The sequence below is a fragment of the Colletotrichum gloeosporioides genome, assembly GCF_011800055.1.
Source record: "Colletotrichum gloeosporioides strain Lc1 chromosome Unknown consensus_30, whole genome shotgun sequence".
Lineage (NCBI taxonomy): Eukaryota > Fungi > Ascomycota > Sordariomycetes > Glomerellales > Glomerellaceae > Colletotrichum > Colletotrichum gloeosporioides.
Genome location: NW_025544675.1, coordinates 589,437 through 610,200, shown reverse-complemented (window position 1 = coordinate 610,200; position 20,764 = coordinate 589,437). Strand labels below are relative to the sequence as shown.

Sequence of the window (20,764 nt, the reverse complement as noted above, 5' to 3'; positions counted from 1 at the left end):
ATAAAAGCGATTGTGGTATTTTGGGTATCGATGCGCCGTATTTTCCTGATGTTTAGCAGTCCGATGTTTGCTGTGCCTCCCTCTTCCCGTCGGCCGAGAAAGCCTTGGGTAGCCGCCTTTGTGTCGTGACAATAGCACACCGTGACTCAGAGAGCGCAGCTCTTCGTCGCCGCGTGTGAAATGAGATCAACTCCTCCTTCCGTTCTGGTTCTTCCTCACCCAAAGACGATGCCGATTTTCATGTCCGCAGCAACTTGCTTCCACAAGCCTGGGCAAGCCTCAGTGCCCACCTGCTCCTTGCCATAGGCCCGCATGTCCATCTTTCGCCACACTTCCTGGACGACAGCCCATGGCTTCTCTGTATTGACTGTCCCCCTCTTACAACCGAACGCTGTGAAAGCTTGGCGCACTAAGCCGCGGTCCCGGCTGCAGACCGCATGGCATGCAGAGAAGAAAAGTGGCCACAGCATGGTGAGCCCGGCTCCACCGTGAGAAACAGATGCCGCGCAATGCCACAGGGCCGCTTGTGCGTGCTTCTGCACTAGATCATGCGATGATGGGTATTCGGAGATGGTGCTGTATAGGTAGACCAGGGCGCTCTGCCTGTATGCAAGCGCTGTACTGGTGGTCCATCTAACGTTGGCAAGTTCCGTCTCGGATGCATCTGCAGGCCCATCAACAACCCGATTGACAAGATTAAAGCCTGGAGGTAGAGTAGGCTTCCATGACTCCAGAGCGTATTCAATGGCCTTGTAAGTGGTCTGATACTCGGTCCGAAGGACAGCAAACTTCGATGCCTGGCCTGTGGCCATGGCACTCTGAAGTTCCCGCTTCATGGCAGTCAATTCCCCCAAGCGATGCAGCGTTGGCCAAAGGTCTTCGGCCATACCCAAGACGGGGTCGACTTCGCTAAAGGTAAAAGGGGGTGGGGAGCTCCCTGGTGAATATGCTCGATTGGCTTTAGGTGCGGCAAATACTGGGGTCGAGCCATTGGTGAGAGCGTTGAGTACGTCGAAATATCGGAAAACCTGCAATCCATTAGTACTGGAAAGTCTAGTGATTCGTGAGACGGACCTGTTCGAAGAACTCAACGCTGACACTCTTCGGCGACGGCATGGCACTAATGATGTGCCATGCCCCCTGAAGGTGATTGTTTGTGATGATTGACAGACTTCGTTGCATAAGCTGCGATAGTCAGTGGCAGTTCACGTCTCAAAGATTTTGCAAAGATTTTGACGGCCTACCAAGTCGTACTGCAAAAGCAATACAATTGTCGCGAGCGCCTCCTCGAAGCCATCGCCCTCTTCAATGATTGCCGACAAGCCTGCGACAGCTCGCTCGTGGAAACAAGCCGATCCTTCGGTGTTTTCTAAGCCAGCGTATTCTCGATGCGCGCTGGCCAGGGCGTAGATGGCGCTTCGGACGGCAGAGCTCCTATGCGAAAGAGGAATGATGTGCTGCTCATAAGGATTACCGACCCCTTCTCTGAAACCCATCATCGGCAACATGACCTTAGAGTAGTGGTCTAGCAAGCCTGTGTCTTCAGGGCAGTCAGGGGCGCTGGGAAAGGAGGGGGGCAGCATGCTCAAAAGTGGAGAAGACGCTGTCGACCACGAAGGCTCGTTCCAAGACATATCTAGGCTTGCTGAGAAGAATGACTCGTCAGTTGAGTGGACACTGCCATCCATGGTGGCCAGCGGGAGTTGGAAGTCGGTGTCGGCCATCTTCTGGCATGACCCAAGTTCCGTGATTGTCGTGAAGCCTTCTCCAAGAGCTCCGGAGTCCTCGTAACCCATTTCGTACTCATACGAGCCGTCCAAGTCCTCGCATAAAGGAAGAATCGCATCTATGGACGTAGAAAAAGGGTTGTCCGTAGATATCGGCGACATTGAAAGCACACTGGCATTGGATTGTGCGACGTCAGGCGGTGTGAGGACGCTCGTGTCGGGGCTCGTTTGGAGGTCAGTAGTAGCCGTCGGACTACTCGAGTCGTCGGAGGCGTTGGACTCTGAGAACATCGCTGATTTTGTGGACGTCCTCCTTTTCCTCTTCTTGATAGGCTCATACACACAAGCGACACCAGCTTGCACGCATCGCAGGCACTGGGGGTGTTCTTCGGAGCATTTCTTTCTCTAACACGAGTGTTAGCAAGATGGTCAAGAAGGAGGCTATCACAGTGACGAACTTTGTCTCGGCTGTCAGTCGTTAGCAAAGGCTCTCACAAGCGGGAAGGGCTGGAGTCACTTACCAGTATTTGCATCCTGAAGGCAGGAAAACACATGTCAGACGATTTCAACACTTTGTCTTATGAGAAGGCTCATACGAACCTGCTCTAGACCGAGTCTTGATCGGCCGGGGACGAACTGGCTGGTTGACGAGCATGCTGATGGAATACTGTCAAAAGCTGCGAATGTTGGAAAGATGTTCGACCTTCGCAGCACAAGGACTTGACAACCCTGCCCGAGTTCGACTCGCATGTGGTGGTGCTTTTCGAGAGACAGCAGGGCGAGTGGCCGCTGCGGCCGACAGGAGGCATTGGTATTTCAACGAGCCATCCTCGCGGGGACGGACAGGGTGTGCAGGGTTCCCCAACTACCCCAGTGCGTGAGGGGAAGGCATGATGGAGGGGTTGCCGCGAGGGCAGGACGATTTGGAGAAGGGGCCGAGCAGTGAATGCACCGCCGGAGACATGCCGATTCCAAGAATGGCTGCCGTCCCAAGCGTTCTGGGTGTGGCGGGACCTCTGGGGACCCCAGAAAATGTCGAGCTAGAGGATGCATCGATAGATTAACCGGCCATTCAGCCTCGACTCTGGTGATCATTCGACTGGAAGTTCGTTGGCTCAATGCGCGAATGTGGAGATGATGGACCCTGCTGCTGTGACCTAGCCGCTTAGCGACTGCTGACATGCAAGGGTCGACGACGGGCCATTGACATTGCCATTCACGATGTGGCAGGTGGCGCGTGGTCCAGCCAATCGTTCGAATATACGTTGTTGATGAGCAGATGAGATGTGGTCGAAATGAGCGGCCTTGCCACTGATCTCGGAGGGAGCGGCCGAAGGTGGAGTGATGGCTGTCGCTCTCACGTCTGGCCTGATGCATCTTGATGAACGGGGCCGCAACGTGGTGCTGGAGTGGCACCCTCTCAACGGCGTGCTTTTGGGACGGGGAATCGGCTTCACCCGTAGTGAAAATGGATCTGGGCGACGGGAATCAATCGTGAAAACGCACGACTGACTGAACGAACGGAGACCAGAGTCAGGCGAGAAAACGAGTCCGGGACTCTTTTCCGAGGTGAGGTGCAAGAAGCAACTGTGAGTGTTGCAAAGAGGAAAGGAAACGGAAAATGGGCATCTCGTTGGTCATTGGAGGAGCGGAATTCCCCCGGTGCCATTGGTCTGTACTCCGCTTTCCCCCAAAAAGCACGGTCCAGCAGTCTCGGTTAAACCTGCTTCCCACGTGCGCTGGCAACCACCACCACGTCGTCTTCTCTCAAGCCCAGGCCACATCTAAAGTTCTCCTTCATCTGACATGCGACACTGATCTCATCTTTTTCAGGAGATGGAAATGTTCTAGAGGAATACCATATACCATTATTTTGCCTTCCGTTGCCTTTCTACATCAGCGCCAGCCACTAGTGTCCAGTCATTCCGTCAAATCACTCATACAAGTCTTGACCAGCCGAACGATCCCCGGACCCAAACGCCCTGCTTGATAAAACACAGTGATCCTTTTATCCAAAGAAAATCAATTCGCCAGTTGCTCGCGCTTGGCCTTAGCGATAGCAGACGTGCCAAGCCGGGTCAACTCCAGGACGAATTCGTCAATCATCTTGACATGAGCCACCTCGTATGCCGTCAGGCGGCGGTTTCGCATGCCTTCGATCAGCTTCGGTACTGATTGCAATAGTTCCATGTCTTCTCCGGCCTTTGCATTCAGAGGATCCAGGAGCAGGTTGCAAAAGATCGTGAGGATAGCCGACATGGGGTAGAACACCACCATCCTGGTCACGTTAGCCAATGATTCGGTCTCTCCTAACGGTACTCCTTTCGGCAACTTACCAGAACGCAACCTGCTCAACACCGTGAATAGCGGCTCGCAGGAAATATAGCGTTGATCGACTCGCTTGCACGGATAGCGCAAGACTTGAGCTGACTCCCTCCAGACCGCCACCTTCACCACTTGCCCAGCATCGACACCTGCCACTGGCTCGGTGGATCATGGCCATCAGATAGTGGTATTCGAAGTGGAGGATGATCTCCTCCATACCAAGCCGACCTTTCCTGATGGTCATCGTCCCTCGAGGGAACGTCAAGGTCGGCCTATACGACTGTGGTACTGACATTCTCCATCCCTCCAGCTCATCATCCAACTCGCGAATATCTCTCAGCATTTCCGCGTCGCTCTTCTTCAGCGCCGCAACAGAATACAGCATTCGACTGATCTTCGATTTGATGATGGTCAGCTGCAGCGAATCTGGTTGCAGCGTTGACGTGATCGTCGCCTCGTCGAGAAATGATGGCGAACCACCCGTGTCGTCAGAAGCTCGCGTCCACCAATCCATTTGCGGAAGAGTCAGGTCGCAGTGCTCGTCGTCGATGCTCGGCGGTTGACCCGTTCGCAGGGAAATCTCCTTGTCAAGCTTGTACGACAGCCAGAACAGCCGCCGAAGCTGGTTCCTCACTCGCCAAGCATGGTCGTCCCCAGCCTTTGGCGACTGGTGGGGGGTGCGGCTTGTCCCGGGCTCAAGATGCCCGCCAAGCATGAACAGGACTCGACATGTGGCCGAGTGGAACATAGCCCCTTGTTGGAGGTGGCCGCAGAAGAGATGATACAAACTCTACGGAAGTCATATGTCAGTAACCTTTCGGCAATTGCCTCGCATCCAGAATCTTACCAGCATGAAGACGGTCTCAAGAGCCGTGATATTGGTATCCTGGAGGATCATTGCCAGCAGACTTTGAGCTGCTCCCGCACACGCCTCGCCATCAATCTCTGGCACCGACTTCCACTCATCCTGAAAAAGAGAGACAACGGCAAAGAATGAAAATACACAAGCTTTTGCTGTCACAACCTCGAGACTCGGTGAACCGTCAGTCGAGCTGTAAGCCAGTTCGATTGTTTCCATGAACAAGGCATGGTCGATAAGGGGGAACGATAGCCCAAAGTGAGAGGCACGAAAGAGCGCCAGGTACTCTTCGACAGTTACCCGATTAGGAAGTTCACCTCCAGTGTTGGTCTGCGGAAACCCCAGAAGGATGGGGACCGGGTGCTGGGTCTGCCACAGCGGGCCAAGAGCAAATAGAGTGTTGATGGAGGCATCTTCGCCCGTCCGGGAGCGAATCCAGTCTTGCCCGTCGGCGGAGAAGAACGGGATACCATTGTAAGAGCTGATATCGCCCATGTAGTAGCCGGCAAAGTGCATCTTACCCACCGTAGCGCCGGATGCCCGTATAGATGAGTCATAGGCTCGGACTTGGGATGCCTCCGGGGTCCCGTCGGCGGCCGGGGGGTCCGGCCCGACGGTTGACATTGGCGCCGATGATGACGATGGGGACATGGATGGGTCCCGCCCCTCATCCCCAGCATCCTGGGTGCCTTGGTTCCGCCGAGCCGCCTCGAGAGCTTGTTCAATACGGTTGAGGCGCTCGACTAGGTCCTTTTCAGATCCAGCCCTGCGGACGTCGTAAATCTTTGATGCTCCGTTCGATGATTCATCGAGAAAAGAGAGAGATAGGGGTTGGGTGGGGGCCGATTCCGCAGGGATAACTCACCTAGCTGTGGCCACTCGCTTCTTCACCTTGGTGGCGCGGTTGAAAGTGCATGCCATCCCATGGTGCTTGCACCAGTTGCATTGCGGCACGGCCCCGTCACATTGAATCTTGAAAGAATGAAAACAGATTAGCATGTCGTCTGAGACAGGTAAACAAACTTGAGTCCACGATAGACGGGCCGGAAGCATACCTTTCTCCTGTGACAGGAATCACACGCTCTCTTCCTCATGTTGACCCTCACTCCTGGCTTCTGATTCGCGCGTTAGCAGCCGCACTCCGCGGCACGCTGCTTTGGTGTCGCCAGGGACCGGAATAGCTCCAGTGAGGTAATCCGTCTCGCGTTCGGTAGGGAAGCCGGTTTGCCAGTCGTCCGCCGTTCTTTCTCTCTGCTCGCACCACGAGTAATCAAGAACACGCCTGTTTACGGCAGTCATTCCCCCCTTCGGTAGATGTATGGAAACGGCCCGCTGACTCAGCGGCACTCGACCACCCCTGACTAAGCGGTCAACGCTAAAAGGGGAGCGTCATCCTCCACGCCCCGTGCTTTAATTGGTCCTCACGGGGAAACCTTAACGCAAAACTTCAGGCGTGCTCCACCGTCATCTCCAAACTCTGCGCCCGTGCCCGGTGCTCCGAGACACGCCGCCCCGACTCGTTCGGCACCAACAACCTCCCCCCGAAACAACACCAAGCCCTACGAACCGTCCCAAAAATGTCCAACTCGCCGCTGAGTAAGCGGCCTTCTCGCTGCTTTGGGACAGTAGACCGAGTCTGACTGGTGAGCCTCACTGCGGCTCTCGGGTCTTTTCAAGGGATCTGCCTGGGCCTGGCCCACGGCATCCCGTCGCCTCGGCCAGGGAACCAACCCCGAGCGCCCAGCTGCCACGCCGTCGCATGCAGGGTTCATCCAACCAGAGTGCCGTGTTTGGTCTTTGGAAGCAAGTGGGATGAAAGGAAAAACAATTATTCAGCGGACCCAGGGCCTTGGGCCACGGTCCCGAAACATTTTTTTTCACCTTCGGACAACAATGGCGTCGTGCAGCGTGCTTGGGGGCGCCTGGAGAGTAAGCTTTCGGACGAAATTTTGTCATCGAAGACACGGGATGACGGGTCACCTTGTTGCCATGGCGTGCCCTCCTTTATCACATTCACTCCGCTTGCCCCGATTTGGACCCGTTATTCCATCATGCTAGGGGTGCTTGCTTGTTGCACAGAGATCTCTGGTAGCTTCTGATCGGGTCGTAATCTCTGCCCATGTGGCCGAAGTCCATCGGCGGGCCGGCCGGACTTTAGGGGCAACAGCAAATGACGAAAATGACTAGAGATAACAAATAGAAGACCTCCCACACACCCAAGGATGTTCCCATGCTTTTGACTTGCTTCTTTGCTATCAAGCGTGCTCTCGACTCAAGTCCTTCGAGATAGTGTGCACGATGAACTTCACATCCGAGAAACAAGAAGTCGGCTCATCGTACTCTCGCGAAGGCAACATGGAGTCCGACGGCACGCTCAACAACGGTTCCAACTACGAGCAGTCGCTCGAGCTCGCCCAACTCCCAGACGATGACACCACCTGGCATCTGAAGCACAAGATCGAGGCCGTCAGGCAGAGAGATGAGCGTTCTGGTTTCCCTGCGAGAGAGCTGGGTGTGACATGGCAGAACCTCATGGTGCAGGCCGTCAGCGCCGACGCGTCGATCCACGAAAACGTCCTATCACAGTTCAACGTTCCCAAACTCGTCAAGGAGTCCCGCCACAAGCCGCCCCTGAAGACGATTCTCGACAACTCCCATGGCTGCGTCAAGCCCGGCGAGATGCTGTTGGTTCTCGGAAGACCTGGATCCGGATGCACGACACTACTCAACATTCTCGCCAACCACCGCCGCGGATACTCTTCAGTCACCGGCGACGTTCACTACGGTTCCATGTCTCACAAGGAGGCGGAGAGGTATCGTGGCCAAATCGTCATGAACACCGAAGAGGAGCTGTTCTTTCCCACCCTTACCGTCGGCCAGACTATGGACTTCGCAACCCGTCTCAAAATTCCCTTCCACCTCCCCGATGGTGTCTCGTCCAACGAGGAGTTGAGAGCGGAGAACAGGGATTTCTTGTTGGAGTCGATGGGTATCCAGCACACTTTCGACACCAAGGTCGGCAACGAGTTTGTTCGTGGTGTTTCTGGTGGTGAGAGGAAACGTGTCTCTATCATCGAGACCATGGCGACGAGAGGTTCGGTCTTTTGCTGGGATAACAGTACCAGAGGACTGGACGCCAGCACGTAAGCTACTCCCTCATCTGATGCTTTGGATGGAGGAGTTGGACTAACATCATTACAGTGCCCTGGAATACACCAAGGCAGTCCGTGCCATGACCGACGTCCTTGGTCTCGCCTCTATCGTCACCCTCTACCAAGCCGGTAACGGTATCTACAACCTCTTCGACAAGGTTCTCGTCCTCGACAACGGCAAGGAGATGTACTACGGACCCATGAAGGAGGCCCGTCCCTTCATGGAGCAGCTCGGCTTCATCTGCTCCGACGGCGCCAACGTCGCCGACTTCCTCACCGGTGTCACCGTTCCCACGGAAAGAGCCATCCGTCCCGGCTTCGAGAAGACCTTCCCCCGTACCGCCACTGCCCTCCGCGCAGAGTACGAAAAGTCGGACATCTACCCCCGCATGATCGCCGAGTACAATTTCCCCACGACAGAAGCAGCCAAGGAGAAGACGAAGCTGTTCGAGCAAGGTGTTGCCAACGAGAAGCACAAGCAGCTTCCCGCCAACAGTGCCCTCACAACAAGTTTCATGACCCAGGTCGGCGCGTGTATCCAGCGTCAGTACCAGATCATCTGGGGTGACAAGGCCACATTTATCATCACTCAGGTGTCTACCTTGGTCCAAGCCCTCATCGCCGGTTCTCTCTTCTACAACGCTCCCAACAACTCTGGTGGTCTGTTCTCCAAGGGTGGTGCTCTCTTCTTCGCCCTCTTGTTCAACAGCTTGCTGTCCATGTCCGAAGTGACCAACTCTTTCACCGGTCGTCCTGTGCTTATTAAGCACAAGTCCTTCGCCTACTACCATCCCGCCGCCTTCTGTATCGCCCAGGTCGCCGCCGATATCCCGGTCTTGATATTCCAGGTCTCGGTCTTCTCCGTGGTCTTATACTTCATGGTCGGGCTTAAACTGAGCGCGTCTGCCTTCTTCACTTTTTGGGTCGTCGTGTTTGCCACCACGATGTGTATGACCGCGATGTTCCGTTTCATTGGTGCCAGTTTCTCGACATTCGACGGCGCTTCGAAGGCATCCGGCTTCATCGTTTCCGCGACAATTATGTACTGCGGCTACATGATTCAAAAGGGACAAATGCACCCGTGGTTTGTGTGGCTCTTCTGGATTGTGAGTGATTTTCTGGGATTTATTTGATCTGTGGTTGTTTTATGATTGATTTTCAATGATTCTGGTGATATTCCGGCGATGCTCCGGACATTCCGGACATCGGCGCCGCGGTGTGGGTCTCCGCACTCCGCACCGACTGGCCCGTGCACACGCACCTCCCCGAAGCACCACGCAAAGTATTTTGCTCCCGATCATTTGCTGACTATTTATTCGCAGAATCCCTTGGCGTACGCCTTCGACTCTCTCATGTCGACCGAGTTCTATGGCCAGCTTCTTCCTTGCGTTGGCAACAACCTTGTCCCGAACGGACCCGGCTACACTGACCCCAACCACCAGTCCTGCGCTGGAGTTCCCGGTGCCACTCAAGGCCAGACCTCCTTTATGGGTGATCAGTACCTGTCAGCCCTCTCTTACTCTCACAGCCATGTCTGGCGCAACTTCGGCATTGTCTGGGCCTGGTGGGTGCTTTTTATCGCTCTCACGGTCATCTTCACCTCGCGCTGGCGTTCCGCCGCCGAGGGTGGTGCTTCCCTCCTGATCCCTCGTGAGAACGCCAAGGTCACCGCAGCCCTGAAGAATGACGAGGAAGCTCAAACTACCGAAGAAGCTTCGGGCAACAAGAGCGACAACGAGAAGCGTGATGCCAACGGCAACACCAGTGGAGACGAGACCGACCAGAACCTTGTCCGCAACACCTCCATCTTTACTTGGAAGAACCTGACCTACACTGTCAAGACTCCCTCCGGAGACCGCAAACTCCTGGACAATGTTCAAGGATATGTTAAGCCTGTAGGTCTTCTTGGTGCACAATGTTTGAAAGATTCGCTAACCTTCTCCTCCTTAGGGTATGCTGGGAGCTTTGATGGGTTCATCTGGTGCTGGAAAGACCACCCTACTCGATGTCCTCGCTCAACGCAAGACAGAAGGTACCATCCACGGATCCATCATGGTTGACGGTCGCCCTCTCCCTGTTTCCTTCCAACGTTCCGCCGGATACTGCGAGCAGCTCGATGTTCACGAACCCTATGCCACCGTCAGGGAAGCCCTCGAGTTCTCAGCCCTGCTCAGACAGAGCCGTGACACTTCCCGCGAGGAGAAGCTTGCCTACGTTGACACCATTATTGATCTTTTGGAGCTTCACGACCTGGCCGATACTCTCATTGGAAAGGTCGGCAACGGCTTGTCCGTCGAGCAGCGCAAGCGTGTCACGATCGGTGTCGAGCTCGTCTCCAAGCCCAGTATCTTGATCTTCCTTGATGAGCCTACCTCAGGTCTCGATGGACAGTCCGCGTACAACACCGTTCGCTTCCTTCGCAAGCTTGCGAATGCAGGCCAGGCCGTCCTCGTCACGATCCATCAGCCTTCTGCCCAGCTCTTCTCCCAGTTCGACACCCTGCTCCTTCTCGCCAAGGGCGGCAAGACTGTCTACTTCGGCGACATTGGCGACAACGCGAAGACTATCCGCTCCTACTTTGGTCGATACGGTGCCCCCTGCCCCGAGGAGGCTAACCCCGCTGAGCACATGATTGATGTCGTCTCCGGCCACCTGTCCAAGGGCAAGGACTGGAACGAGGTGTGGCTATCTTCTCCTGAGCATGAGGCCGTTGTCAAGGAACTCGACCACATGATCCAAGACGCCGCCTCCAAGCCTCCTGGTACTGTCGACGATGGTCACGAGTTTGCTCTTTCTCTCTGGGACCAGACCAAGATCGTCACCCATCGCATGAACGTGTCCCTCTACCGCAACATCGACTACGTCAACAACAAGTTCGCTCTTCACATCTTCTCTGCCCTCTTCAACGGTTTCTCCTTCTGGATGATTGGTGACTCCGTTGGCGACCTCCAGATGCGTCTCTTCACGATCTTCAACTTCATCTTCGTCGCGCCCGGTGTGTTGGCTCAAGTTCAACCTCTCTTCATCGACCGCCGCGACATCTTCGAGACTCGTGAGAAGAAGTCCAAGATGTACTCCTGGATTGCCTTCGTCACTGGACTCATCGTCTCTGAGATCCCGTACCTCATCATCTGCGCCGTGCTCTACTACGTCTGCTGGTACTACACTGTTGGATTCCCCTCTGAGTCTTCCCGCGCCGGATCCACCTTCTTCGTTATGCTCATGTACGAGTTTGTGTACACGGGTATCGGTCAGTTCATCGCCGCCTACGCACCCAACGCCGTCTTTGCCTCCCTGGTCAACCCGCTGCTCATCGGAATCCTGGTTTCCTTCTGCGGTGTTCTCGTATCATACGATCAACTTCAGAGTTTCTGGAAGTACTGGATGTAAGTAATCTCCTTTTTGTCACTTGTTTCTTGACATTTCGCTAATCACTTACATAGGTACTGGATCAACCCCTTCAACTACCTCATGGGCAGCATGCTTGTTTTCGACATCTGGGGAACGGAAGTCACCTGCAAGGAAAGGGAGTTCGCCCTCTTCGATCCTCCCAACGGCACCACTTGCGCCAACTACCTGGCCGATTACATGATGGGCATGGGCTCCTCCAGCAACCTCATCAACCCCGATGCCACTTCCGGATGCAAGGTCTGCCAGTACCGCGACGGCAGCGACTACCTGCAGACCGTGAACCTCAAGGAGTACTACTATGGCTGGCGCGATGCTGCCATCGTCGTCATCTTCGCCATCAGCTCCTACGCCCTGGTGTACCTTCTCATGAAGCTCCGCACCAAGACCTCCAAGAAGGCGGAGTGAGCGTGGCTCATCTCCCCTTCAGTTCGCCTCTCTTACCTCGTCACTCTGATACCACACGCGCACTACTGCAGCATCTTAGATTGTACCACCTTCACGGGTAGATCTCGGGATAGCATTTGGGTGGACACTTTTCTTTCTTCCTGTTTTATTGCATTAAAGCGGAACTATTATCATAACTGGCTGTAGATTTCATGGGGGGATTCAATGTTTACTACATAATAGATGTCTAGGGTACATAGATTGGAATGGCATTATGATGTCCAACGTTCGATAGCGCGTTCAATGTCGGTGAAGCCTTTCCTCAATGAGTCGGGCGAAGATAGCAGTGGGTGGAATACTACACTTTCAACTCTTATTGGGTTATGCGTTGGTTAATACCCTTTCATCAATATTCTTCATTGACCGTGACTAGATATCGGCAAGAGAAACCTGAAGACTACTATCTTGAGAATTAGGCAACGAAAACGTTGACTCGTATCCCATCACGACCGTCGACTCTAGTTGGAGGACCGCAAGCTCCAAATGTCTACCACAGTGTCTATGCATTCCTGGTTCAGACATTCAGCGGAAAGCAAAGCTTTAAGGCATAACATCAAATCTCGGAATCGGGTTGAATGAACATCAAGGTTTGTCATTAATTCTAAAGGCCACTTGTCCTGCAGTGTGGCTCATCCGCTGTGCATTACTGAGGATACGTCCTCTCAACAACAACGCCGCATGGGTAGTAGTTTTTGCCCTCTGGACTCCCAGCAACGTTCATCAAGGTGTTCCAAATGCTCGTGCACACAGGAAGCGAGAAGAACCCAGGAGTCCGCACACCACCCGAAAGCATGAGCTCGTCCACAGGTCCACTGCTGGTATCCAAGGACATGTTGTAGCCGTTGCGGTTGCCGTTGGCCAGATAGCCGCTGTAAGAGCTAATGACGATGTCGTCTAACGTGATGCCACCCCAGCTCTTTCCATCCAAAATATCGTGTGTGCCACCAGCAAGTTGCTGGAAAGGCGGTTCTGAGTCGGGAAGGCCGGGTGTGTCGGCTTGGACGTCGACTCGGTACGTTCCAATGGTGAGAACATAAAACTGGTTTCCGTTCCAGCAGACACCTGACTTCTTGTGCGTATCTTCGTCCATGTATGGGTCTAGCGTCTTGGGCATGGTGTCTGAGCATGCGTCTCCCGTCTTGCTGTTTGATTGTGTAAGTTGACGAATACTTGGTTGAGAAAAGCTTGACTTACAGCACAAAAGGTTGGAATCCAGCCGGCGCTACAGACCAGGCAATGGGAATCATTTGTCCAAGCAAGATCTTCTGAACGTTATCCTTCATTTCTGAGAGGTTGATGTCGTCAGGGACCATGTTCATCATGCCCTCGCGGATCAGTCCCGAAAGCATGTTGTTCGTGGTGCTGTTTGACCCAGAGAAGACTTCTGACAAGTAATCGTTCTGAGTCTTTTTCCATACGTCGAATAGAGTGCCCATGGCGGACGACAGGTCGTTTTGGACGCTGGCGGAGTCTTTCGCGCTGTTGATGTGTTGTGTTAGCATCTTCCTTCGGGATAAGTCAGCGAGATTACGACGTACGCCTTGGTGGTATCCTTGGCTAGTGCGAATGAAGAAGCAATGGCGCTGTTGAAGGTATCCTTGGCGAAACTTCTGTAGGCGCTGGTAGCGAAAATGGCGGCGTCATGGATAACTTCTCTAATCAGCAAAAAGGCTTTCGGTCATCAAAACGAGAGAGACCTACCGATGTTCCAAAGTCCCGCAGAAGACAAACCAATACCAAATTGCAATACATCAAGCACAATCTTGACTAGGGTTGAATCATCCTGAGCCTTCAACTGGGGGGCAAAAGCTCCGGTGAAGTCTCCAATTACGGCGGAAAGACTGAGCTGGGCATCTTGCAGCGCTTCATGATATTTTTGGAAAATCTTGTGACCGGTTAGCGATGGCCTTTGAAACAGACTATGATTTTATCTCACGTCGTGCAACTTTGCGAAGGAGTTGAGAACAAGGAATCTATTTGGAAAGTTAGCCAAGTGTATCTGTGTAACTTTAGGAAGAGCCAGGTATGTAGCGTACCCTGCTGGTGTTTTGGTAGCCGCGCACTGAACCGTCGTTGAACAAGGGGTATTAACGGGATCTTGGCAATCCCATCCTTCAGGGCCGCCGTAGAAGTCGCTGATGAAGGCCGGGAACTTGAGTTGAACCTGGCCATCTCCAGGTGCATAATTATGCCAGGCAGCGACAGCGGCGTCCCAAGATGTGTTGGCGTCGGCAGCTTGCCAGCGGACGTTGGATGCGACTTTAGCGTCTGTGATGTTGGTATCGGTGCACTTGACGTCTTCCCACTTTGGCGTGTCTCGGATCCAAAGTGAGGTGGGTGAGGCGGTGGCAGTGGCAGCCAGAAGAACAAACGCTACGTTAACCATCGTTGTAACAAGGTAGAGACAGGCTGGAAAAAGAAAAGAATTCCAAAGCAACGAATAAGGGGTATCAAGCGAACGACTGGGGAAAAAACGATGAGAGATCGTCGGATCTTGCTGAAGCGAACCGCGATGCTGGTACCGGCATATTAACATCGTCGACAACTTGCCATGGTGAACGCCCTACCACAGGGCCACGGTACGGGCCGGCAGAACTGAGTCGCATCACGAGTTGTACGTTGCGCTCAGCGACGAACAAATCGACCACATGTGTGCTATAACAGCTGCCATTGGTGCCGGTTCAGCCGTGCCCACCGTAGATCGATGGAGTTCACGGTTGATCGGAACTGTCACAAATTTCATGCACATTGGGGGTTTTAATTAGCTATCCTCTAATGTGGGTCATCAGTGCTATATGATATATTTAATATGAGGGTGTTCCCAGGACTTCAAAACCGAAAAAGCGCACACAGCCTCCGGACCGAGTCAGTATCAAGGAGCAGCGTGGTGAAAATTCCACCCACGTGGTCGTTCTTACTGGCCCAGGCGGAAAACGTGCTCGAATGGCAAGTGTTCCTTCATTTTCTCAGTTTTTGACAAGTTTAGAAGTTCGCCATGACGAAAAGCAATCGTGCCATCCCTCAGTTTCTTGAATGGCTGGAGGAAGTCCAAAGCGAGTCGTGCCCCTTATTTGTATTAGTGATGGAATCGGGAAACGTGGGATGAAATCTCAAGCCAGGATTCCCTTAAGGTGTCGCAAATTTCCCCGATTGTCTTTTAAGAGTTCAATTGATTGCATGATCAGAGCTCGTCGCACTGGCCAAGGGAACCCAACGCGTCCTGTTTTTCACACCTCCGAAACAACCTGGGATACCGAGCATAGAGAAAAGCCAAAACTCGGCCAACACCGACTTCTTTCATACCATGAGTTCAAGCTCAATGTCAATGTCTTTCAGGTTGTAAGTGTTTCTTCTGCAAAAGGGCTTGGCATTGTACAGGAATTGACCGACATGCAGCCTCAGCCTTCTCCTGCTGGTTTTCTTCCAGTGCCGATCAATTCTGGCGTCAGGATGCACACAAGTACATTGCCAAGTGACTGTCTGCGCCGCAAACGCCGACGAAGCATACAATGAAGCGAGTCTTGGCCTGGTAGCCATCATGGGGCCTGATTGTGCGAGCTGGCAACCCGGCTCGCCGACGAACGCGGGCCAGGGCGCTTGCGCAGCCGGCCTCTCGACCTTTACCGGCAACTTCGACATCTGGCGCGCCTGGACAGCGCACGGCGACGACTACTCGGCGACGTTCGCTCAATGGGGCAACTTCATTGGCGCAACTTGTACGGGAGGCAAGACTGTCAAGTGTGATCCCAAGTCGGGCCAGTACCCCAACCCGACGAACGGGAGATGTCAAACGCAGCAATGGTTAGTACTGTGGACTCTCGGAAGCCTTTTCATCATCACTAACTCCTCGCAGTGTTCTTGACAAGTCGTGCTGAGACGTTTTGGATGACCAGAAACAGCTTGGTCTTGCATTTGTTCGGCGTTAAAGGTTTTGAGAGTTTGAAGCGTTGATTACATGAACCGGAAGCTTACAAACAGCGAAGCGTTGCATCAAGACGAAGCATTTACAATAGGAGTTAGACAGCTGGGCCTGTATCATCCTGTGAAGAAGAAGGATTACATTCGAGCAAAGAGTTAAGCGAACCCCTGCTGTTCAAGCAGATGTTCGAAGCTCCCGAAGCTGGTGGAGCTAATATCATACTATTTTGACCACCCACATACATTTATGCAACTCACATATCTTTGCTGTAAACCGCGGAGTATTCTTCAATTCTTCCGATGTCATCCAATATCGAGGTTCTCACGAAGAACCATTTTTCTATGACCAGACTGACAATGTGATTCGTTCCAGCTTCCTAACTATAGGTGTGAACCCAAGTAGTGGCTTTTCTTGTCAAGGTCTTTTGAATTGTCAATTCGCCAGACAAGCTATGTTGTTGTGTGATTCATTCCCAATAGACCAGACAATATGGACACTGAAGCCGTGAAACTCTCGGAGCGGAAGCCCGAGACCCAGGGCCGAGACTCCCACCACCGCTGCTATCCGCGCCTCCCTCCCCGTAGAGTTAACGGATCTCGCTCAGGAAACCGTTCCAGCGAGCAACTCTTCCGCACCGACATATGATAAGTTTGATTCATAGGATTGCCCCTATGAGTAGAAAGTTGACACCGGTCGGTTGAAGGCTTGATAATTGTGCCAGTTTCTACGGACGAAGTCGTAATTAACCACTGTGTCATTTCTTAGATACAAGGCTGACACGTCCGATTGCTCCCTTTCTTCATCCTGACCAGGCACTGACGAGGACGTAAGCTGTAGCCATGTTACCATCACACCTCTGTGGTTTCTTCTGATTGAATGAGACAAGTTCCGTTCAGTTTCTCGAGAAATTCCTTACTCTAAATTCGGCCGCAGCTGCATATTTTGACTTGTGATAGTTTGCGCAAAGTGGGATACTGAGCAGCAGACCCAAACTCTGTGACACCAACAGCCGAGTATATGACGCAATCGGTCTTCGAGTAATCAACTGAATATTGTACGTGCTCATCGTATTATCATTGTGACAGCTTTGCGGTATTCTGCGTTCATATACTCTGAGCAGGGCTTCAAATGGTGATAAAAGCGAAGAATTAAGTCCCACTGGTTTCTATTTATCAGCAAAGGTGCCGTGTACATTTGACGGAAGGCACTGTTGAGACCATTATATGAAGAGACATGAAAGGAAAGCAAATATCGCAACACAGACAGCATGGCTGGTAACAGAGACGATCAGAGCAACAAATAAGGACGAATACTCAAGAACAATAGAGATGAAACATAGCATCCAACTGAATGATGAAGTTAACATAGCAGTCCGCCTGCAAACCAAGAACCTGGCTGATAGTAGAACTCTAATCGGGGAAGATATTCAGGTACAGTCGCTTCAGTAGTCAATGGACTCTAATGAGGGACCACTGGATATCAATGTCTTATACGGTGACGAAAAGGGTTCCATTAGAAGCACCTGATTGCACTTCGATGGTGGGATGAAGATTATCTGACACGGAGACTTCACTGCTATCACTCTTTCAGTAGCATCTTTGGGAATCTAATTCAAACAGGTACACGTTCGATCTATTGAACGGAGTCATAGACCAAACGTTTGAGGTCCTCGGATAAGTTGTACAATGAAATAAATGAATTTGCGTAGCTAGAAACGCCGGTTTCAATCCGGCTTGCTGAGGAGGATACTATTTCTCCGCCAAGTCGATCTTCTTCCAATCAATTACGAGCATGAAGAGCCGCTATTGCAAGCCTTCAGGCACTCAGCTTTGAACTCATTGCCCCCAAGGCCTTCAAAAACAAGAAATTGCGTGTTATCACTGAAGATAGAAAAGCATCTCTGGAGTGCCATTCGTTAGACTTGTCCTTCCAAACCATTCGGCGACTTCGACTCACCCCATCCTTAGGCTGGGAAGTTGGCGGTCCAACAGCGTTCGTCGGAATGTTGAAGAACTTCTGGCCAGATGCATAGCCGTTGCACGCTCTTGAAGTACACAGATCATCTCCGTTGCACTTGCAGCTGGCATGAGTGTCGGCCATCGCCCTAGTTATAATTAGCAGGATGTGTGTGATATTACCGTGAAAAAGCACTCACGCCAAGGGCATAATGACAGAGATAAAGAGCGTCGAGAGCTGCATATTTCGTAGGAAGAAAAGAATGACAAGTCGTGATACTGAGACGATGAATGATGGAACGGATAGAAGCACACATCAGAAAACTCAGCGAGGCCACAATATTTATAGAAAAAGACTGATGGCCGAATTTCGTAGAGACCAGTCTGAAATCGGTACGGCGAACGACCGGACTCCGAACAGGTTTGAGATAAGTGATTCAAGTTCTAAGTCACTCGCATGATGGCAAGCACTCCATCATCCCGTCGGCTGGTAATCAATGGCGGTGGCCTGGTTTCACGGAAAATGGCCAATCAAAGAGCACACAGATAATTCGGATCCAATCGCGAGTCGAAAGAGCAGTTGTGCCCACACCTCTAATTCGAGCCGCACGTATGCTGGATTAGATCCGACGGGATACTTTTTCTGAATCTCCTGAGACGAGTCCTTTTTGGCGGAGACATGAGAACAAGGTCCCACTCCTGTCTCCTGGTACTAACGTAGGACATTCAGAAATGCTAAGCTACACAAAGGTCAGATGTTTGCACTAAGATGTGTGACTACTTGAAATCCAAAAGGTGTGGTGCTTCATGTTCTATGCATTAGACATGCAGAATAAGTTTTCGTAACAACCGTCGAGCAGTGCAAGTTGCGATGACAATCTGGATCACCGAAGACATGCTTTGGATGGGTGCATCTTGTGCCATTCTGATGTCGTCCATCCTATGGATATGCACGTGCAACAACCGTCAGCATTTCATCCAGGAAGCATTTGCTCAGACATGACGTGTGTAATTGTTAGACCTCATATCGCCCTGTGACAACATAGGGAACTTATGAGACTATAATTGCGCAGTATTTCTCATCCATTATTTCGGGAACCCAGAGCTTAGAGCAATCTTTCTATCCGCATCTTCAAGTTAGATCTTGGCTGATCTTGGACCACTTGACTCTGACCTTTCACACAGTAAAGCACTTAGTGATAAAGCCTTAGTCGGAACGGCACAGTTTAAATTAGTGATGACAACGTGACAATGGTTATCTTCCAATTCATTGTTCATATAGATGCCCTTACATCTCGGTGCATAACTGATTTATTATGGCAACCAGGTATTGTGCATATTTGGTAGGATTTAAATGATATTGTACTAAAGGGATGTGTGCATCTAGGAAAAGTCGTTCTGGCATCGAAGGAACAGGTTACTCTTGCAGGGATGTGAACAGAAGGGATTTCTAGATCGGCCCAGGGCTTGCTTGCTTCTCATTTGAAGATCGTCACCATTTGGGCTGCGCCCGAGTCAATGGCATCCGGTGAATGCCGAGTCAGTCAGATTATTCCCCTGTCAGCTTCAGATGAACGCGATGATCCTTGGGCACGGTCACCAGATTTCAGCGGCACTGGATGATTGCGGACGCCGGAGTCTGGAACATGAGGCGCAGTTTGAAGTGAGTTTCTGCGCAGGCTCGAGCAGATGTGCCAAGATTTCAACTTGCTCGATATGCTTAACTGTATTCTCCGAGATGCTGCAGAATATCTACCAAGATAACAAAGTCAAAAAAGGAATCACTACCTAGTCCCCGGCAGTCACATAACACCGTGTTTGGGAGGGACGTTGCTCCATAAATGTGTCCATTACTGTCAAAGGATTTAGAAGTCATTGAACAGGACCATCAAGTTACTGGAAACGACCGCGAATAGTAGACACTAAACGTTCTACTCTCTGCCTTCAGTGCTAGAAGTCTGATAACATTTGTAAATGCCCGGCCTCTTCCCATTCAAAACTTTGGGGGTAAAACCAAAAAGCTTTTTAAGGCTGATAGCATGGCCATGAACGTCTTTCTTCCCTTCTATCTTTTTCTGTTCTTTTCGTATTTGCGTCCGTGGACAGCATCGGCATTTCGAGCCATGAAATCTCAATGGAATCAAAGCTACATACCACTCGTACAGCAATATATATTTGAATCATCCGCGCCTCCAAAAAGGGGTTGAGACCAAGTCGACACAGGCAAGTCGCGTTGCTACGCTCGTCACTTCTCTGAGTCCTCTCGAACAGCTACGTACAGTCAGAAGAAACGGCACAATTTGACGAGTTTTCTCTCAGCTCCGTCTGAACTATTCAGGTTTCTTGGCAATATCTGCAGCGACATAAGTGACGAAGGCAGCCACAACGATCTAGACTTAATGTAACAGCGGAGTAGTGGCGGGATCTGATAAGGTTGATAATTGCCATGACAGGGATAGAATGTTGGCAAGCAGTGGCACTTCTACCTTTCTTGCGGATAATACAACAAGCTTAACGCACGTTATCAGAAATGTTAGTTATCCCCCTATATACTTAACAAGCTGCTGGCGCGCATGAGTGCTTCTACTTCATCCTCTTCCAGTACTGCCTACTGCACATTCACTTGTGATGGGAGGTGTGCATCCCTTCGCACTGCACTAAAATGGTCTAAACTTCACGTTAGAATCAGGAGAGCCTTTGATTTATCTGACGGCATCATTCATTTCTTTGGTGACTACAGTGATTGCTAGCCAGTGCTGCAAAGTTGTTTTGAAGACCAAAATCATCACTAAGGAATGTGTCGATCGGAATAGCTGGATAGGTCGATGCTGCATGTCATTCCCCTGGATATCTTCCTTCCTTGCTTTTTTTCTTCGTTCGGTTTAGTGTTGCTATCCCGCCGGACTGCCATCTATGTTAATTTTCTTTTGTTCTTGTCCTCATCATCCAATGTTGTTATTCATGCCGTCATT

General features: G+C 51.8%; 6 protein-coding genes across 6 annotated transcripts; 2 read left to right on the top strand and 4 right to left on the bottom strand.

Moving 5' to 3' along the window:
* Positions 1–215: 215 nt before the first annotated feature.
* Positions 216–2,382, bottom strand: GCG54_00008811 (L-arabinose-responsive transcription regulator ARA1; the record flags this gene model as incomplete). The annotated part of the gene is made up of 5 exons (XM_045408770.1): positions 216–1,028; positions 1,075–1,185; positions 1,245–2,132; positions 2,182–2,195; positions 2,298–2,382. 5 exons carry the CDS (start codon positions 2,380–2,382, stop codon positions 216–218), a joined length of 1,911 nt encoding a protein of 636 aa, XP_045266513.1.
* A 1,367-nt stretch (positions 2,383–3,749) lies between these two features.
* GCG54_00008810 (putative transcriptional regulatory protein C11D3.07c) lies at positions 3,750–6,005 on the bottom strand (the record flags this gene model as incomplete). The annotated part of the gene is made up of 5 exons (XM_045408769.1): positions 3,750–4,005; positions 4,064–4,842; positions 4,900–5,677; positions 5,777–5,883; positions 5,967–6,005. 5 exons carry the CDS (start codon positions 6,003–6,005, stop codon positions 3,750–3,752), a joined length of 1,959 nt encoding a protein of 652 aa, XP_045266512.1.
* Positions 6,006–7,209: 1,204 nt separating this feature from the next.
* Positions 7,210–11,879, top strand: GCG54_00008809 (ABC transporter G family member 21; the record flags this gene model as incomplete). The annotated part of the gene is made up of 5 exons (XM_045408768.1): positions 7,210–8,054; positions 8,113–9,169; positions 9,386–9,958; positions 10,014–11,449; positions 11,507–11,879. 5 exons carry the CDS (start codon positions 7,210–7,212, stop codon positions 11,877–11,879), a joined length of 4,284 nt encoding a protein of 1,427 aa, XP_045266511.1.
* A 682-nt stretch (positions 11,880–12,561) lies between these two features.
* On the bottom strand, positions 12,562–14,304 carry GCG54_00008808 (uncharacterized protein; the record flags this gene model as incomplete). Its single annotated transcript, XM_045408767.1, has 6 exons — positions 12,562–13,060; positions 13,113–13,397; positions 13,457–13,568; positions 13,620–13,803; positions 13,855–13,891; positions 13,955–14,304. The coding sequence occupies 6 exons, from the start codon at positions 14,302–14,304 to the stop codon at positions 12,562–12,564; spliced, it is 1,467 nt and encodes a 488-aa protein (XP_045266510.1).
* Positions 14,305–15,456: 1,152 nt separating this feature from the next.
* GCG54_00008807 (uncharacterized protein) lies at positions 15,457–15,793 on the top strand (the record flags this gene model as incomplete). Its single annotated transcript, XM_045408766.1, has 2 exons — positions 15,457–15,719; positions 15,772–15,793. 2 exons carry the CDS (start codon positions 15,457–15,459, stop codon positions 15,791–15,793), a joined length of 285 nt encoding a protein of 94 aa, XP_045266509.1.
* Positions 15,794–17,620: 1,827 nt separating this feature from the next.
* On the bottom strand, positions 17,621–18,003 carry GCG54_00008806 (uncharacterized protein; the record flags this gene model as incomplete). Its single annotated transcript, XM_045408765.1, has 3 exons — positions 17,621–17,737; positions 17,794–17,941; positions 17,993–18,003. The coding sequence occupies 3 exons, from the start codon at positions 18,001–18,003 to the stop codon at positions 17,621–17,623; spliced, it is 276 nt and encodes a 91-aa protein (XP_045266508.1).
* Positions 18,004–20,764: the final 2,761 nt, after the last annotated feature.